Below are 19645 nucleotides of genomic sequence, written 5' to 3'. Positions count from 1 at the left end.
CTGCTTGGACCCCTGACGTAGAACTGTTCCCAAACAATAGATAACAAGATATACTTGGGGCGGCAATTACATAAACAATTCCTCGAAAGCTCAAAGTGGGAAAGTACCTAATGTGAATACCAACATCTTATCTATCTCTGGCGCCGACACTGATGCCTTAGCAGAGTGGCACTGATAGCACAAAACTAAAACATTGTCCTAACTAAAAACAATGCAGCCATTGTGAAAAGATATAATTAAATAATTGCACTAAAACAGACAAGCTAAGTAGGGTAAAAGTCACTGTGTAGCTAGCTCCTGCTTCCTATTAAAACAAGATAGGATTCACTACAACAAATGCATCTAATCTATTGATTCAGAGGGGAAAAATGCCATATTTCACTGCTTTCTCTATTATTTTCACAGGCAGGGCCACAAACAAAATGGTCAGGTGGCAGCCACAGTGTGCTGGTATGCGAGGGCGGCTGCATGGTATGACGGTAGATATGAAGGAAGATAGCTTGTATAAAGCACTTTACTTTTTTCCAACAGGTAATCGCGCAATTACTACCAATTGGACATATGACTGTCCTAGGTGAAGTGGGTGTGGTATGCATTTCTGGGAACCCTAAGTAGGTAGACAACTTTATATACAACCAAGGTCATCATATGTGAGGCTTCATTGTTACAATATGGAATATCCCCCTCAGGAATTCCAAAGTTTGGCAAATCGTTTGCACATCTATCACAGAGGGCTAAAATTGTTGCATTATGACTTACACCAATATATTAATTGACCACTTTTGTTCATACTTCACCTTCATGTGCCCAAATGCTTTTCCCTAAAGTGGATCAATTCACCTGTGATTCTCTGACATAGAGTAAGTTCATGGGCATGCACAATCATTGGCTGATTTTGGCTACATTCACGGTGTATTGAAAATCATACATAGTTTTGGTAAGTCCTGCAATAATTTAGCAAAACATTGTTGTCACAGGTCCACCACACACGTTATTGGATCACAGGGCAAATACACAGAAAGAGTAAAGCAATTTGGTAGCATTCAGACCTGAAGTTGTTATGCAGCACTGCTTTTTAAAAAGCCTAAAAAGTATTGTGAGAGTGGACACTGCTTACCCACGCCATCCCATGAACTAATATTAAGTACTAATTTGTCTATTTGTGTTTTTTTTAATCTCAAACCCTTTAACAGTACTTAGAATAATAAACTCCTTATCATGGACGGAAAATGGGGACAAAGGATTAAGTTCATAAGGTTACTGGGTGTCCGGGCTTAAAAATTGTAGGCCTCATTTAGAGTTTGACAAACAGGTGCACTTTTTCGTGTTCGGACTTGCAAGGGAAAGACTTGTGGTCTGAACAGAAATAAAGAAAAATAATGCTGACACCCTGGAGTTTTTCTCCCATTATATCATGGTCATTATTTTGTTTTTACAAATACTCTCCCGTTTTGTAAGCTTGGTTTTGAAAAAAAAAAAAAACGTACTGGGCAGCTGCATTATGGGCCCTTCCCATGTTTATAATTTGGTATTTAGTCTCAGCATATTTGTCTTTAGTTGGAAAGCTAAGATTAGATGTTAAGTCTAGTGATTGTATGTGCCCAGTCCACTGAACTTCTTACCTTGTTAGGGACTCTATCAAGGTGTTTTAATAGCGCTAACTACCTACACTGTGCTTAATTCCAAGCCATCTCATTCCCACGACTGTAAAACAGAGGCAGAGCACCCACCAAGTACATTTTGCCTTTGCCTAAAAAAGGTAAACCGTTCTTTATTAAATTATGCATTTTCTGCCTTAGCAGTATGAAGAGAAATCATACACAGTAACATTGTGTGGTGTATAGTGCTTTGGAGTACTACAACTAAATGTATCATAACTCATACATATTTTATAGTGCTTTAAATTGCGATTCTGCTTTTTCAAAGCATTGCAAATAACAAAGGTGACCATTACTCAATTTAAAACTACTCAGTTTACTGACCTCAGAGAGACAGAAGGCTTAGGTGGCCGTGCAAGGATGTTTGAACTAGTGATCTGCAGATCGCTGCAGGCCTACTAAATGGTATGAAACGCAATACATAAATATCAGTACAATGCTTTATTTCATCAGCTCTCATTACCAGGTAGGAGGTGGATTCTAAGCATGTAATCCACCAAGTCACATATCGCCAAGGGGGTGGACAGAGAAGAAGTTGAACCTTGGTAATGGCTCACCCGGGCTGCCTCCTGAAGAAAGCCAGGACCAGCTGCAATTACGTTTTATGCATGTGGAATGGACCTAATGTAGTACTTATGTTTTATGCATCAAAACATAAGAAGATATTTTAAAGACATTTTTGAGAACTGCATGAAGTTAAAAAAAGACAGCTATCTCACATGCAGAAGCAAGTGTGTGCTGTTAACTTTGGAATTTTGTATCATAAATTAAGCACATATTTGACGTGGATCATCAACAGACAACTCATAGCACACTGTAAATCAAATTTGTTTGCTTTGCTATTAGATTAAGCAACTGACTTTTTAAAGGAAGCCAGTTTAATTGTTTACGTTTGATACTGCCACAAAACAACATGTGAAGATTTTTTATTCTGCATGCCAATCAAGGGGCAAACAACAGCATCAGCCATGTTTGACATTCTCTAAGACTTCCAATGCTCAAGTGGCTTAAAATAGGACAACTCTGTTGGAATCTGCAAAGATGGTTCTCCTTCCATGTGTGGTGTTATTCCAGGCCTAAACGTCAACGTGTTAAAATTGGTTCCACCAATTCTACAGACCCACTATAAAATACAAAAGAAAGCCCTTGGATAGCACACTGAATTCTGCTGTAAACAAAATAAATTCATAAAGTCTCATCCCACTAGAGCTTGTCTGTTTACAATTTTATGTGCAGAAATGGTAGTTGAACATGGCGCTTTGCTTTTTCACGCAGTGATTAAACTGAGCGGAATCACAATTTTGTATTTAGAAATTAAGTAGTTCCTTCTGGATTTGGACCCCTACAAAGCAAAACAGCTGTGTAATCCCCACTGGCTTGTGCTTTTATGCTTCAAGTCTGTTTATTGAAGTTAATGTTGAACAAAGAAGCTCATCTACATCTCAGAGGCTGGTGAGTGGGAAGGACTCAGGAAGTGGCCGTGGGAGGGATAGACAGGTAAGAGATGAAAAGGAAAGTAAAGATGAACTGGAGGGGGGCAGTGGTAAAATGTCGCAGGGGAGGGGGGCAGGGACTTAACGGGGCCTCAATGTGTGCATCTCCACCTAGGTGTAGAGGAGAAGGGTGGTCTTTTGGATCTCACATCACTGCATTAGAGGGTGGATCAACTTGATGTGCAGTAGTAGGGGTCATAAGTCGCAGGGCCCGTAGATATATAGGACATGTGAGTTCACTCGCCAGATAACATATCCAGGGTTCAGGTCTCATCGAACTGTCAGAGTTTGTTCCCCAGGGAGCCTGTCAGCTTTTCCATTGCCACTAAGACCCACATTTAATGGAGCCACTCAAGGTGGGTGGGTATTCTGACCGAGCCCCAGGCCGAACACAGGACTTACTTAGTCACACAAATAGCCGATGTAATAATTTTCCCTTTGCAGGAATGCAGTGGGTAGGCCAGGATATTAGGCAGGCTGAGTAGTATATAGGAGGGGAAATGTGGGAGGTCAGTGCCAAAAATACTATCAATGTCCGAAAGGACTTTGTTGCAGTATAGTTTCCATTTAGGGCAGCGCCAGAGAAGGTGGGTTAACGTGCCAGTCTCATCACAGTTGCACCAAGATTTATCTGAGGAAGCGGTCCTCCATTTCGCTACCCTGGCAGGGGTGTAATACCAATAGTGAGTGATCTTCAGACCAGTCTCTCAGCTGGTTGTGCTACTGTTAGGGGTGCAAGTCCTCTTGAGAATGTCAGACCGCTCCTTAGCAGTAAAAGAGCGGTCCATCTGTGAGTCCCATCTTTTCTGTATCATCAACTCAGTCAGGGACTGAACCAAATTCAGGAAGCCATTAATATCGGACAGGAGTTGTTTATCATTTGAGCATGTTATTATCCATTTCTCTGGCTTGTGCTTTTAGCAAACCTTTTAGACAATAAATTACCTTAATCCAAGGATCTGAAATTACATCCTTTACCATGTATAAAAAAAAATACCTACCTTAAAGAAGCAGCAGGAGTTGCAGAGAAGACTAATTCACAGTGGCCTTCTTGAGGCATTCCTATGATTAGCACATTCTCTTGAGGAAACAGAATATGACCTTCAACCTGTTGCTGACGGTATGAAAAGATCCCCTGAAGAGTCAGAGGGACAAGTTTACAAAAGTACTCTCCTGAGGACACTGACCATATATATGATTAGGTCTTTCAACCTTTTCTGAGAGAGGGAGGTACTCATCTCAAGGTTTGCCTTCAGGAAGACGTAACATTCAGTTTTGTCAAACATTGCTGTCAAGATTTTTCTGCTTTTTAGCTCATCATATTTTTGTGAAATTGGGTTCTCAGGGTTCAAAGATGCAGTAACGTTCAAAACTGGAACTGGATCATAACCTGAGGATGGCAGAAGCAAGAATCCATTCACATGTGGTAGTTTCTCTGGATAAAAACAGGTACTCCTATCACATTAGTTTAGAACAATTGTGTGATGTCAAATGATATTTTTGTGGAAAATAAAGTGTACAATTTTGGGCAGTTCTCATTTGGAGACTTTTTGTTTGAATTGTGTACTATGCCTTTGACACATATTGACAGTCACCCTCAAACGTTTGGGCTGCTAAACAATGTTTTTTATTATTATTACTTTACATTAAAAAAAGATTTGCCAAATACATTATGGGAATTGGGGATGGTGATGGTTTTCGATGCAAAATAACCACTTCCAGAATGTTTTGTCAGGAGGTGGCATTACTCTTAAAACATTTAGACAGGGAAGGCTCAGCATCAAAAAGTTTGAAGAACTCTAGCGTAAGCTAATGCCAAAATGTCTCCCAGTCAATCATGACACGTGCACACATGCATGCACATGCAGATGCATGAGAAGCCACATTGGAATGTTTTCTCTATGAAAGAAAAAACTTTGCACGATTCATTCATTGTTATGCATGCATACATGTGTCGCCCACATGCAGGTGAATGTATTGTAATGTACTGGTGGCCTTTAGCTTTTTTAGTTTTCTGTTCAAACATGCAGGCGACCATTTTAAATGGTAATTTAATTGTTAAATAATAAAGTGCATAGGAGTGCAAAAAGGCTGGCAGGCTGCTTAGTAGCAGTATGCAGCTACAATGCCTAGAGTGGAACCAGGGAGCAATGGATGAGTGGGGGAGCACAACGGATGAACAAGGAAGGGTATAAAATAGAGCACTGAGGTGGTCTAATGAAGAGGCACGGAGGAACTGCAAGCATTGTGGAATAGAGAAACAGTCTGTTGGCAGGGAGATGTTATGAGGTTCAACAAAACACATGCACACCCATGGGGTACTAAAAGGCAAGGAATACGATTCTCCTGAAGTCTAGTCTGCAATGAAAGGATACAATTCATCCAATCATCACACAATATACCAAATTTCTCCTACTATGGACGAATGCAGGAATAGGAAGGTCAGATGTGTAGTTTTGGGGGGTGTTTAGGTTTTACACCTCCCCTTAAAAAAAATCTATTTTCTAGTAAATAGTTGAGTGCAGGTGCTTTCCGTTGGGTAGATTTCACCAGGAACATTGACATACACACAGACAAAAAAGCACAAACGCTGTCTTCCTCTCTGATTTAAAAGTCTTAAACGTGTTGGATAGTTTACAAAATATTGTGCTTTCCATCACTTAGTGCCCCTACCAATCTGCACTCCTCTCCCTTTCCACCGCTCCTTAAGCACCTCTCATGAACCCTGCGTGTTGTATAATGTATCGGATACAGGAGGGTCTTTGATAGCTAAAGCTGAAGTAGCCAAGAGCCAAAAATGATTATGACAAGAGGCCAAATAATGCACCTACCTTCACAAACAATGATGTTATCTTTTCCGAGGTGTTATAATATCGGGAAATGTTGTGAATCATTCCAATTGCACTCATGAGTCGTGGTATAGCATCTATCATGGATACCTGAAAACAAAAAAACAATTCTCAGTCAGATCACAGTCACAAGAGAAATGCGTCCATGTTAAATCTAATATCATGCCACTAAATAAGCTGCATTGTTGATACATTTTATGTTAACTAAACAGTTTTGCTTAACATAATAATCTGAGATGAAACATTTAGCACGTCACTTCAGGGCACACAGGATAATTTATGGATTGGTGGTTGCAGGATACTGCCACATGATATCCCTGTGCATATACAACTTGTTGAAGAGGGGCATGACCAGGCTCCTCCAATATGGGAAAATGCAACATTTATATATCTGTGAAACCAAGACTTTCATACAGATGGTGACAAACTGAGGGGTATGAGAAAGAGTGTGATTCTGGCTTAGGCTGCCACCGACAGTAATTCACAGGATTGTGCTATCCAAAATGAAAATAATATGCCCCTTCTCCTATATTATTTAGTGAACCTACCTATAATCATGCAATACTCACTGTTTAGACAACTGGAAGCCATACGCCACTCATTTGGAAAGAGGGGAAATGTAAAGTAGCATCAAAACATATTGAAACTTCAGTTTCCAAGGGAGACCTAGGTGCACCACACTACTAACTTATCTCGCAGCCCAACTGTAATATATTGTTAATCTAGGCCTCACATCCTAACGATGGAGACCCACCTACTTACACCAGCGTTACATCCAGATATGCTGTGGGGCCTGTTCTTCACTAATTATGATAAACAACCATCCACACCAAAGCTGATTTTTTGGGCCAAGAACTAATATTAAATTAAGCCAAACAGTCAGGGCCTAATCTCTGGAGATATCCTTCCTAATAAATCGGAAAACTCCAATGTCCGTGATGGAAATATCTGTAAATGAGAATTACACTCTGGAAATGGGTGCTGATCTATTCTGTTCAGACACCGTCTGAACATTCATGAAGTTTAAGATGAGTGGACTAGCCCTGCAGATTTCTAACAGAGTAGAATGACATCATGGAAAGTGGACAATATTGAACCACTGACGACCATAGAATTACAGATCCTACTAACATTGGGCTCTGGGCGTAAAATAATACTGCAAATGTACAGCCAACTAATCAATACCATAGGTAAACCACTGATATGATTATGAACAAAATGTAAAGTCAATGTGAATAGAGATTTAGGGAACTGAGATTGGGATAAAGCAATAGAACAAGGGACCCACATCTCATGAAATAATTAATTAAAACTGGCTCAAAAAAAATTACTTCTATTGCACCTGATTCACACTGGCTAAACTTCACAGAATATCCATGACCCCTTCTGGGAATTGCCCCGCCGGTGTTGTGTTCCAGGTGCCACTTTTTAAGGTCGAGCCTACTAGGCAGCGCATACGCTGTTTGTTGTGAGGCATATAAGGGCGTATTTACATGTCCCTTGCCCTGCCCAAGAGCCATTTTTTTTTTTAACCCTGAGGCGGTGCCAAGCAGGCCCCCACAATGAGCCATATTTACAAAGGGGCACAATGCTAGCATTAAACCACTTTGTAACCCCTTGCGCCAAATTATTCCTGTGTCAGGTATAATGTATCCAAGGGGTTGTGCACCCGCAGGGAGGCCCAAAAAAATGGGGCAGTGAAATTTATAAGATTTCACTGCGCCATTTTTGCATCATTTTTTAACGCCTGCCCAAGGCAGGTGTTAAAGTGGCGCTATTGCTTTATTCTATGGGCCTCCCTGAGTTTTGCTGGACTAGCACGAACATTTTTGCAGCTAGTCCAGCAATGCTATTGTGCTATCAAGTGCCATGGTGCGATGTATTATAAATACAGCGCAACAATTGTGTTCTCAGGGTGGCGCAGGACAATGCAAGGAAATATGCCTCATCGGAGCCGATGCGCCAGTTCCTTGTAAATATGCCCTATAGTGTTCCTTAACAACAACATAAAGGGGCTTTGAGCCTGTTCATTGCCTACCATTGGTTGCCTTTCTTCGCCACTCTTATTAGTCAGGTTCTTATTTTTGTCCTAGGTAGTCAATCCTTCCCTCTGTACAATATTTTTGATTTGCTGCCATCTCCGATTCCACTGCTTTTTTGCAAGCACGATTTTATCTTTTGTATTAAGCACTTTATGAGAATCTCCTTTATGCAATTCTCTCTCCCCGTGCTCAACTTTGCTCGTGTGTCCTCTCTCTGCTTTTCCCTGCCCCACCCTCGTGTGCTCGCCCGTGTGCTTCCCACCACTACTTCCCCCCGTTCAAATAATCTGTTGCATTTTTGACAAGGGCAAGCATTCAAACGTACATATCGGCCTATTTTCAACTACTGCTGTCAAGCCGCATTTGGAAGAACACACAAAACCTTTCATTGCATTACAAGCAGGCAGACCCGGACTGGCAGTACCGGCACCGGGCATTTCCCTGGGAGGCTGAAAGGGTGTGTCAGGTCCCGCGTGGGCCCTGAATAATGACACAGGAACACTGTAGTTGGGCATGTAACTTCTTTATTATACTCCTACATTCGCACTCTCTTTTGCGCCCTTTCGCTCCCGTATTTATCCCCTCCCACTCCTCGTCTCCGTGCAGTCCATCCTGCCCCGATGATAGGGGTGATATACCACTCACCACTTCCGCATCCGCTGAGTGGTGCAGTCCACCACCGGTGACGGCACTACAGGGTGGGGGTCGGTTTTGTTACTGGGAACTGGCTTGACAATGCAGTCCACTATTCACTTTAAAATGGCCCACCTTCCACTCTTCCGGGATTAATTGGCACCACCAGTGCCGTCCTGCTTTGGGGTAACTGTGGCGTCATACAGTATATACTCCAAGCCTGAGTCAGACCAAACTAAGCGCCATTGTCAGTCTTTCATTTCCAATACGTAAGTCTTCGTGGCGATAAAAGAGCCCTCTGCAGCCTCCTCTGTCCAACTTCGTGGCCAGGCAAACAGCAGGCAGCCGCAGCCCAGCCAGCAGCGAGTCGAGCCCAGCAATGAACGACGGCGACGGTCTCCGGGCTGGGGGCTCCTGAACACGCCGACAATGTAGGTGGTGTACGGATCAGCGTGAATGTGGGTTGATGGTGCGAGCGGGGTTATCGTGCTGGTTATTGGAGCCAGGAGTTGCGCAGGCCGCAGATGCCTACTTTGCTGCACGGGCGCTTCGAGATATGCGCGATTGGGCTATCTCAATATATAGGAGGCTGCCTGTCTTTTAATTTTAGCTTTGTCAGACCCTCTGATCCTTGGGTATCAGTTTCTTCCTTTCAGCATAGAGACGCGCTGATAACAGAGGCTGCCTGTCTCTCCTTGCTGGTGATTTAAAGCCCAGGACTGGATACTTAATATTACCTTTTAGAGCCTCGTTTTTCGATCATTTATTCAGTGGGTTGTGTGCACTTCAAAGACTCGAGTTACATCACATGACGGAGGCAGACATATCCCTCTGAATGTAATGCACAAAAGGAATAATTCATACAGCAAAGTACTCAGCCTCGACATCATTTATATTTCCAATACCGGAAATGACTTCTATTTTGAGGGACTAAAGTCATCAATTATTTTTCTCTTGCCTGAGACATCAAGGTCACATCTTTCTTCTATACTTCCCTGAAGAAGTTATCTGGACTATATACGGTACTGCACGGACCACGCTGGTTGCCTTTTATGCAACACCAGTAGAAATTGAAGATAAAGGACTATAAGAAATGTTAAAAGACTGAATAAGTTCTTTTTGTTCTAGTCCGCTGCTCTATATATAAAGTAAGCTGGAGACAATGGTGGGAACAGCTGCACAATAAGAGCAGATAAATCCTCTCCCAACGGGTGAACTGACGAAAGTTATCCTCCTCTATACTCTTAGGGCATTTGGAGGTAGTTCTGTCTGAGTTAGGAGTGAGATGCACTCCTTGCACCATTTCTTCACAGCTGTGCAGCACTTAGTGCCAGTTGCAACGTTTAGGTTTGCGCAAGTACGCACTCTGGTCTTTCGCTGCATTGGCAGCAGCCCCGACAATCTGGAAACAGGGCATTTGAGCGCCTTTGAGTTGGCCAGTTGACCAGGGGGTCCTGGTGGTTTGTAGGGCGCCAGGCCCCATTGTGTATTTGTGGTGCTAGGAAATTTATTTCTTGTAGTTCGATTTTCAGACCCTGTTCTGGCTACCTCTAAAGTGTGTTTTATAATTTTGAGGTTGTCTTGCATACTTTGGGTTACGCTAGTGAAATTATGTTCCACCCTGTGCTTTTTGCCCATAATGTTGGTGATACTTAGGAGGTAAGTGTCTAATATTAGACTGTTGAGATTTTGGGCGTACAATGCGTTTGATACCTATTGTGATGCTGTGCTTTATGTGGTTTATATCTCAGGATGATAAGTACAGTGATTCTCCTCTTACACCACTCCATCTTCAGTCCTATCTTGTTGAATCAGCCCTGTTCTGAAGTAACAACCTATCCCTAATCGCCTCACTTTCCTGTCTCCACAATAACTCAGGTTCCTTCACCCGACGTCTGGATTACGTGCCTCCTTCTTGCCCTCATACTTCTCCCCACCACCACCGTCCTAGTAACACCCTTCCCTTATCCCCACCACCCTCCTCCTCCACAATTTCCCAACATGGCCACCGCTCGAATTAAGTCTGGAATTAATTGCTACAAAATCATCTACCCTTCTAACCTGACTAAAGCTGCAGCAAAACGTTTCAAGCATAACACCATTGAATGTTTCCCTGATTCCCTTTTTGTCGATCAGTTTTACAATGGTCGGTATGGGGGGCTCAAAAACGATCTCATTTTTTTCACTCACGACATACCTTCTTGGTCTACCAGCTTTTACAATTCCTTTAACGTCACCTCCTCCTCCTCTATCCCTCATGGGAAACAGCTAAAAATTTCCCCCTCTGCGGGTTTTAACGGCTCCCTCACTATCTCACTCTATAACATCGGTACTGTTATGATCCAAGCCAAAGACACCGTTTCTCTCTCTTTGACCGCCTCTTCCCTTCCCTACTCCCCTCCCCTGCGACCGGGCTATCCCTTGACTCTCCATCTAGCTCCACCAATTACTCCCTTTCTCCTCCCTTAACCCCCCCACTCTACAATAGGCTGCACCCTGGGGAGGCACAGGTCGACCCTCTTCTCTCCCCTCGGACCTCCCATCCCATTCTTCCCCCCTCACAGTATGCCCCTCCCCTCTTCACTTCAGCCTTACCTCTAGCTAACACGCTCCTCGTCCATTCTGCTCCGTCCCGGCACTCCATTCTCATCTCCTCCCCCCTATCCCTTCCGGCCACCCCCCTCCTTAGACCACCTTTCCTCCAGCCCTCTCCCCTTGTCTATGTTCCCTACGTTCCCCTTGTTCCCTCCTCCTCTCTGCTTTTCCGCCCACTCCTCCCCTCACTATGTACCCCGATTTCCCCACAAATATTTTCCATCTCTCTCCCTCCCCACTCTCCTCCAGCAATGCTGTGCTACCCCCTTCCCTCCCCTGGTAACCCCTTCCCTCCCTCGGACCGAGCAGAATCACTTCCTTTCTTCAACTTCCCTTTCTCCCAATCCCCCCCACTCTGCCTGATACCCGCTCCCTCACAGCCACCTCACTTAGCTACCAGGACCTATCCAACCCCCTCCCCTCCCTTCCTTCCAAACCTCTCTAATCCCTATGACTCCTCACTCTCCTCCCCTCTCCTACCGCCCCACCGCCCCACTCCTCTCCTATCGCCCCCTAATTTTGCCCTTAATTCCTATCCTTCTTGCAAAGCCAACAACGACAACTCTCCTCTCACCCCTGGCGCACCAACTCCTGCTCTCATCCAAAACCTTTCCCCACCTCTGAACCCTATACCCCTACTCCCCTCCCGTTCCCCCACCTCTCCCTGCCGTACACTGCCTAGTGCACCCCCTCCTGTTTCCATCGAGCCACCCAACATGCTGTGCTCTTCCTTACTCTCTCTGGAAAATAAGCTAGGCTCTCTAATCACCGCCATCTCCCAACTTGAAGCTACCATTTTAGTTTTAAGCTCCAAGATCTCGACTTTTCCACACACCTCAATTCCTTTGGCAAACATTCACCCTTCCACGAGATGCACCTCACCCCCACACCCCAGTTTAGCTAAGCATAGCCTGTCGTCTGCAATTCCACACAAGCACTCGAACGCCACCCTTCCTTCACTTCCACTTCCCAGTAACCCTGTTACTTACACTATACCGACCATCTCCTCTGTCAGAACCACTCGCCCACCTAAACCCTCCTGAGCGCCCTCATATAAGTACAATATCCCTATCACCCCTCATAGCCCAAGTGCCCCCGTCACCAAAACAGTTGCGTCAGAGCTGCGCTGTTTGCTCCACAACTGCAGATCTGCAATAAAACACAAACTTGAAATCTCTGATACCATCAACTTGCACAATATTGACATGCTCTTCCTCACAGAGACCTGGTTCAACGATACCTCTCACTCTATGTTTGATCTCCTTGTACCCACAGGCTATTCTATACTTAGAAATGACAGAATTGACAAAGTTGGGGGAGGTGTTGCAGTCATCTTTAGAAACTCTCTTCAACTTAAGGCTCTTCCTAACAGCTCCTCCCACACTTTTGAATGCCTATCTCTTGAGCTTCAATTGCTCCACCGCTCACCTCTCAGATTCCATGCTATTTACCACCCGCCTGGTAGCAGCCCTTCGTTTATGGAGGAACTCACGGACTGCATCAGCGACCAATACACGCAAAGTGACAATCAGATCTTCGTGGGTGACTTCAATGTCCACTGGGGCTCGCCTCAAGACACCTATGCGAATTTGCTGGCCACCTTCCTCTCTGCAAACGATCTTATCCAACACTGCACAGAAACAACACACTCTAAAGGCTCAATCCTGGACCTTGTTATTTCTAAAGCAGGCTTGCTGACTATCGCTTCCCCTATTCATGTAGACTGGTCGGACCACCTCCTCATCCCATTCTCTCTTCACCTATCACACTCTATAACTCTTGGCCAGCCTAAGAGGGCTACTTCCTGGTTCTGTGACACTAAAAATATTGACCTCAGTACCCTCTGTGATTCGGCTTTGCTATCACTTCCAAGGCTAGACCCGGACCTAGATGTTAACGAACTCACCTCCCAATGCCTCACAGTCCTTGCAGTCAAAATCAATAATGTCGCTCCTCTCCAAAGCAAAAAGAAAAGGCCCACTCCCTCAGCACCTTGGTTCAACAAATCCCTCTATGAAGAAAGGAAGTTCCTAAGAGCCCTTGAGAAACAATGGAGACAAGCGCCCTCCACTGAAAATTTGGCCATGCTTCGTTCAGCAAGATCCAAGTACCACAAGCTCATCTTCCTTGGAAAAGCGTCACACTTCAAATCCCTCCTTGACTCAGCCAAAAATAGACCCAAAAAACTATTCGACCTCATCAAGAACCCAAACAGCTCTCCCCCATTGGAAGATTCCACAAAGAAAGCAGCGAAATTCGCTGTATTCTTTGACGAAAAGGTAAAATCACTTGTAGATCAGGTCATTCATCCTACCCCTACAGAGGAGCGCAAATCCTTAACCATTTGGCAAAACTTTGACCCCATCTCTGACGATGCTCTCCTCAAATGCATCCTCGATACAAAGCCCTCTAACCATTCTCTAGACCCCATCCCTAGTGCCATTGCCATTGACTTCTATACTAACTCTCTTTCCTATTGGACCACTTTGGTCAACCTCTCCCTCAGTCAAGGCTCCCTTCCTGTTTCCTTCAAAACTGGGCAGGTCACCCCTCTGCTTAAAAAACCCACCGCTGATGCGAACGACCTCAACAACTACCGTCCCATCACTAACCTACCCTTTCTTGCGAAAATCACAGAAAAATGTGTAGCGAAACAACTCTCTCGCCATATCAAGGAAAATGATCTTCTTGACAATTTCCAGTCCGGCTTCATTCAAAACTGCAGCACTGAAACAGCCCTGCTGCTAGTAATTGATGAAGCGCTGCGGATACTCGATTCAGGGGAGTCTTGTCTTCTAATTCTTCTTGACCTTTCTGCAGCCTTTTCCACTGTCAATCACAACACTCTCCTTAACACTCTTCAACATAGAATGGGCATGGAGGGCACTGTGCTCAAATGGTTTGCCTCCTTCCTCTCTGATAGATCCCAAATGATCAAAATAGTGAACAGTCTTTCAGCTCCTTTAGCGGTCAGTCAAGGTGTTCCTCAAGGCTCCATACTTGCACCCACACTGTTCAATCTCTATTTAGAACCGTTGGGAAATCTCCTGAGTAAATCCGGGATCCACTATCATCTATATGCGGATGACACTCAGATTTACCTTAAGGTGGCCTCCAATCACGATCTCTCCTTCCTTAGCTCTACTCTCGACTCCATTCAAAACTGGATGTTAACTCATCAACTGATCCTGAATCCCTCCAAAACAGAATTCCTCCTCCTCTCCTCCTCACTTTCTCATCCCCCAGTGCAATCACGGATGGATCAGATCAATCTAATGAACAATAAGCCCATCATTGTCGAGAGCGCAAAATCCCTTGGTGTCATACTCGACAAAAAACTCAATCTACTCTCCCACATCGACTCCATTGCTAAGTCTGCTCGACACCAACTGCGCCTTCTTTGGGGAATTCATCGCTTCTTCCCGGAGCACGACCTTAAAACCCTGGTCCAATCGCTGGTTCTCTCCAGATTGGACTACTGCAACTCTCTTCTTACTGGCCTTCCCAAATCCCACCTTTCCCCCCTGAAGTCTATTCTCCATTCAGCAGCTCGTTTCATATATGGGGCCAAAAGAAGCGACCACATTACACCCATTTTATCCACCCTCCGTTGGCTTCCCATAGAGGCAAGATCTATCTACAAAACTGCATGTATCACCCACAAAGCCTTGCACTCCTCCTCACCTCGCTACCTGGTGAATAAACTGAAACTCTCTGGGGGCTCCAGACCATCACGTAATGCAGAAAAGTTATTGCTTGAACCTCCCATTTTCAAGAAGGAAAGATCGATGGCCCAATCCTTTTCAGGCAACGCAGTGAGAATCTGGAACTCACTTCCGCCTCAGCTTCGGACCACCACCTCTTCCCAGGCCTTCAAAACTGACCTCAAAGCTCTCCTCCTTCAAAGACACTTCCAAATTTAATACTAGCCCTCTGTTTTCTGAAGGAAGTCCTTCCATTATAGGAAATTCTGTTCTCCACGCCTATAGAAGTGCCTTCCCAGGGTGTTTTTGTGTTTTGAGTGGCTGCCATTTAGTGCAGTTTTATACCTCTACCTGTATTTTGTACTCTTTTGTATCATGCACACGGCACCTTTCCTTTTACAACATATCATTTGCTACCTCTTATATCTTGTTTGCTTTTGATACTTGCACAACGGCCACCACTGCCTCATGTAACGTAACTATTGTTTTAGTGTTTTGAGTGTCTAACATTTATTGCAATTTTTTTTTTTTTTTTTTTTTTTTACCTCTACTCGTACTTTATTTGCTCTTGTAACCTGCACACGTCACTTTTTCCTTTCGTATTGCCTCATGTAATGTAACGTTTGCTTTTGTAACAGGCTCACTTGTAATTCCTCTCCTCTTGTATCTTTACTTTGCCTATTGTGAAGCGCTCTGACACCTTCGGGTAAAGTCCGCGCTATATAAAAACGCATTAAATAAAATAAATAAAATGCTGTTACTCTGACCAATCAACCATCTATAGTCACTGACTGCTGCCCTCTCACGTCGGTTTCGATAGTATCAGGGAGAGGCTGAGAGACCAGTGGTCCCTAGTTGTGTCAAGCCCACCAGGTGCGGTGCTAAACTGTGCCTCAAGTGTTCCATTATAATGAAGATCAGGCCATCGCTGCGGGACACGGACGAGGTGGTGGAATTAGTAGGCAGGGAGGCTAACAGCATGGACGTCATTTGGGGGTCGCCAACCCCAGGCCATCTTTTGCAATCCCTGCCACTTTGCTTGCGACAACTGGCTCTGATTTGTATTTGTCAGGACACAGCATTTAGATTTTTTGGCCTTCCAATAAAAAATACAATCTGTTTATAGGGAGCATTTGGAAAAAGGGCCATCTTTTTTTTACTGTTTGAACAGTTCCAGACTTCCGTCAACTGTACACTGTTGCAAATGGCGTCACAGCAAGCACTTGCAGCATGCACTCATCTTTTGTGCATGCACGGTAGGTCCGCACAGGGCAGGGAGCATTTTCAGCTCATGCTTGAAGTGAGAGAGTGGCCCACCGAGAGCAGTGTCCTTAACAGGCAAACACTCAGCAAGAGCAGCAGAACATCAAGTATGGCTCAGTGGCAGCGTGTGCCCCACCTGGCTCTGCAGTGTCTCTTCATCCAGCCCCGGAGGTCCCACAAGCAACTTTACGATTATCTGCCTACGGACTTTTTTTTAACTCATCTGCCGTCTTGATTTCATTTGAACGTGAAAAAAGTGTAATAAATTCCTCGGGCTCACTCTTTTGTATGACAGGCACAGGTATTATATCTCAGTTCTTCCATTGTAATTACTAGTTTCATGTTTTGACTTTGCTATATAATTGATAGCTTGTATATTATCTTACAGTTTGCATATGATTTGATGATCTATATTATAGGATGGGCTACGACATAAGGCGATAATTCTTTGGTAGTTTCGGACTTTGTTGACCAGTAACTTTACTCACATTTATCGCATCAGTCCTTTGCGCACCTCACCTTAGTGCCTAAAGCGCACCCTGTTTTTCTCTAAGCATGGGTTTACCACTGCTCCTTATTTGGTTTTCCTAGGTCTCTTTCTCCGTTACGTCATCCGCGTGTTCACCTACCTTTAAAAAAACGATAGAGGCACAGTTCTTTATTTTTCCACATGTGCATATGCGGTGGAGGTACTTTTCTTTACTCTTTTCACAGGGTTTTAGTCACGATTGGATGCTGTGTCTTAAATCAAACAATACAATTTCATCTGTCCATCTTTGTACTTCAGAGTCTTGACAAAGTCACAGTAGTGACGAAACACGTGTCCGGGCTTACTCTTTTGAATGCCAGGCACGGTGTGCATATGAACTGATGATCTATATCATAAGATGGGCTACGCCATAAGACGATAATTCTTGCCTTGAAAAAATCACAGTAATGAGGACACACATGTTGGCTGTTAAAGAAGGAATTGTCAACTAAGGATTTTTTAACATAGGTGTTTTTTTGTTGTTATTACAAGTGCTCAATAAAGAACTTAACTTCCATGAAGGACTGGCCTGGAACTTCTGCAACTATAAATATATATAAAAAATACTTGTTGGGACTAAGTTTGATTGCTGTGGCCTGACTTTAGTATTTGTACGCTATGTATCCTGTTGAATACATTCACATGTCTTAGGGTCATTCGAACACTATTTACAGTGATCATACCATAAAATAAAACTTTACTTATATTACTTTTGGGCACACATAGGAAGTGCAGTTTATGTACGATTACTACACACAAAGTAGGAGGTAGGTAAGTCTCAAGACAAGGGTGGGGACAAAGATAAACACAAAGAGTCATCAGGCCCACAAAACTCCTCTGAGGGTGGGAACAAAACCGCTTCCTCCTCTCCCAACTTCAGAAAGCCTTGGTGCTATGTTTTAAAAAACAAAGGCCATATGGCAGGGGACAGCTCCTGTCCTAAAGAAAGGCACCAAGCCTTCCACCACTACTAACACCACCTCTACTCCTAGTGCCTATAGCAATAACAGTAGTGGAGGAAGTAATAATAGTAGTCAGTCCAAGAGTGTATCTAGGCTCACCTTAGGGACTGTATTGGGTCTGGGCTAGTTAGAGAGAGCACTGGGACTGTCTTGGTCTCTGAGGAGGTCATTGACGTTGCCACCCTTGCTGCCTGTCCCCTTAATATGGGTAAGTACAGGCAACACCCCCTAAATAATGGTTTTGAGGCTGAGGCCTACAGGGACACAGGTGCCAGTGTCACTATGGTGACTGAGAAACTGGTGTCTCCTGAGCAACACCTACTTGGCCACACGTACCAAGTGACTGATGCTCATAATTACACCTTGTGCCATCCCATGGCAGTTATTGATTTCAGCTGAGGGAGTTACTGGTCCTAAGAAAGTTGTGGTTTCCTCAGACCTACCTGTAGAGTGTCTACTAGGGAATGACTGTAAGCCCATGCAGCAATGCTGGGCATCCCATTGCATACATTTGCCCTCACAAGAGCATATGCCAAAAAGCAAATACAGCAAGGAACCTTGGAGCCTGTAACAATCGCCCAAGAGCTTCCTAAACCCAAGAGCAGGAAGGGTAAGAAGGTACCCCCTGCTCCAGCCTCCAGTGAGGATTCCAATCCTGAGGGAGAGGAATCCGCTCCTTGGGTGGAACCTACACCAGAAGAGCTGCAAGCTGATACAGATGAACTCTTAGTTATGGGGGGGACAAGTTTGTCCCACACTGGAGAGCTTGAGGCAGAAAGCTGCAGCACAAGAGGCAGGGGATGTCAGTGGCACTCATAAGGTGTACTGGGAAAACAGTCTCCTTTATTCAGAGTCAAGGGATCCCAAACCTGGAGCCACCAAGGGCTTGGTGATCCCTCTGAAGTTTAGGGAGTTCCTGTTGACCTTGGCACATGACATTCCTTTGTCAGGTCACTTGGGGCAAAGCAAAACTTGGGACAGACTTGTCCGTCACTTTCACTGGCCCCACATGTCTGAAGACACAAATTGTCGCTCCTGTGTCACCTGTCAAGCAAGTGGCAAAGCAGGTAACACGCCCAAAGGCCCCCCTAATTCCAATTCCTGTGATAGGGGTCCCCTTTGAGACGGCTGGGTGGATATTGTTGGCACTCTGGACCCTCCAACAGCCTCTGGGAACAGGTTTACACTAGAGGTAGTGGACCATGCCACCAAGTACCCAGAGGCCATTCCTCTTAGGACCACTACAGCTTCTGCAGTGGCCAAAGCCCTTTTTGGTATCTTTTCAAGAGTGGACTTTCCTAAAGAGGTGGTATCAGACAGATGTGCAAACTTCATGTCTGCTTACCTGAAAGCCATGTGGAAGGAATGAGGGGTAACGTACAAGTTCACCATTCCTTACCACCCCCAAACAAATGGATTAGTAGAGAGGTTTAACAAAAGTCTCAAGGGTATGATAATGGGACTCTCTGAAAAGCTCAAAAGGAGATGGGATGTCCTACTACCATGCCTTCTCTTCGCCTATAGGGCGGTCCCTCAGAAGTGTGAGGGCTATAGCCCATTTGAACGTCTGTTTGGGCACCCTGTTAGGGGTTCCCTTGCTCTTGTAGAGAAGACTGAGAGTAACCTCTTAAGCCTCCCAAACAAGACATTGCGGATTATGTGCTTGGCCTCAGATCAAGGATGGCTGAGTACATGAAGAGAGCTAGTAAAAACCTTCAGGCCAGCCAAGAGTTACATAAACAATGGCATGACCAGAAGGCTGTCCTAACTATCTACCAGCAAGGACAGAAAGTGTGGGTCCTAGAGCCTGTGACTCCCAGGGTACTCCAAGAGAATTAGAGTGGTCCCCACACCATTGTGGAGAAAAAGGGTGAGATTACCTACTTGGTAAACCTCTCAAAATCCCCCACACGGTAC

General features: G+C 44.5%; 1 protein-coding gene across 1 annotated transcript in view; it reads right to left on the bottom strand.

Annotated features, from left to right (window-relative positions):
• Positions 1–19645, bottom strand: part of DNAH5 (dynein axonemal heavy chain 5) — a 4110061-nt gene that overhangs the window by 3410141 nt on the left and 680275 nt on the right. Inside the window, exon 9 of the mRNA XM_069219645.1 lies at positions 5983–6090. Within this exon, the coding sequence (XP_069075746.1) occupies positions 5983–6090 (108 nt within the window). The remainder of the gene's footprint in view (positions 1–5982; positions 6091–19645) is intronic.

The sequence above is a fragment of the Pleurodeles waltl genome, chromosome 2_2 (assembly GCF_031143425.1).
Source record: "Pleurodeles waltl isolate 20211129_DDA chromosome 2_2, aPleWal1.hap1.20221129, whole genome shotgun sequence".
NCBI lineage: Eukaryota > Metazoa > Chordata > Amphibia > Caudata > Salamandridae > Pleurodeles > Pleurodeles waltl.
This window is presented reverse-complemented; position numbering and strand designations above follow the sequence as displayed.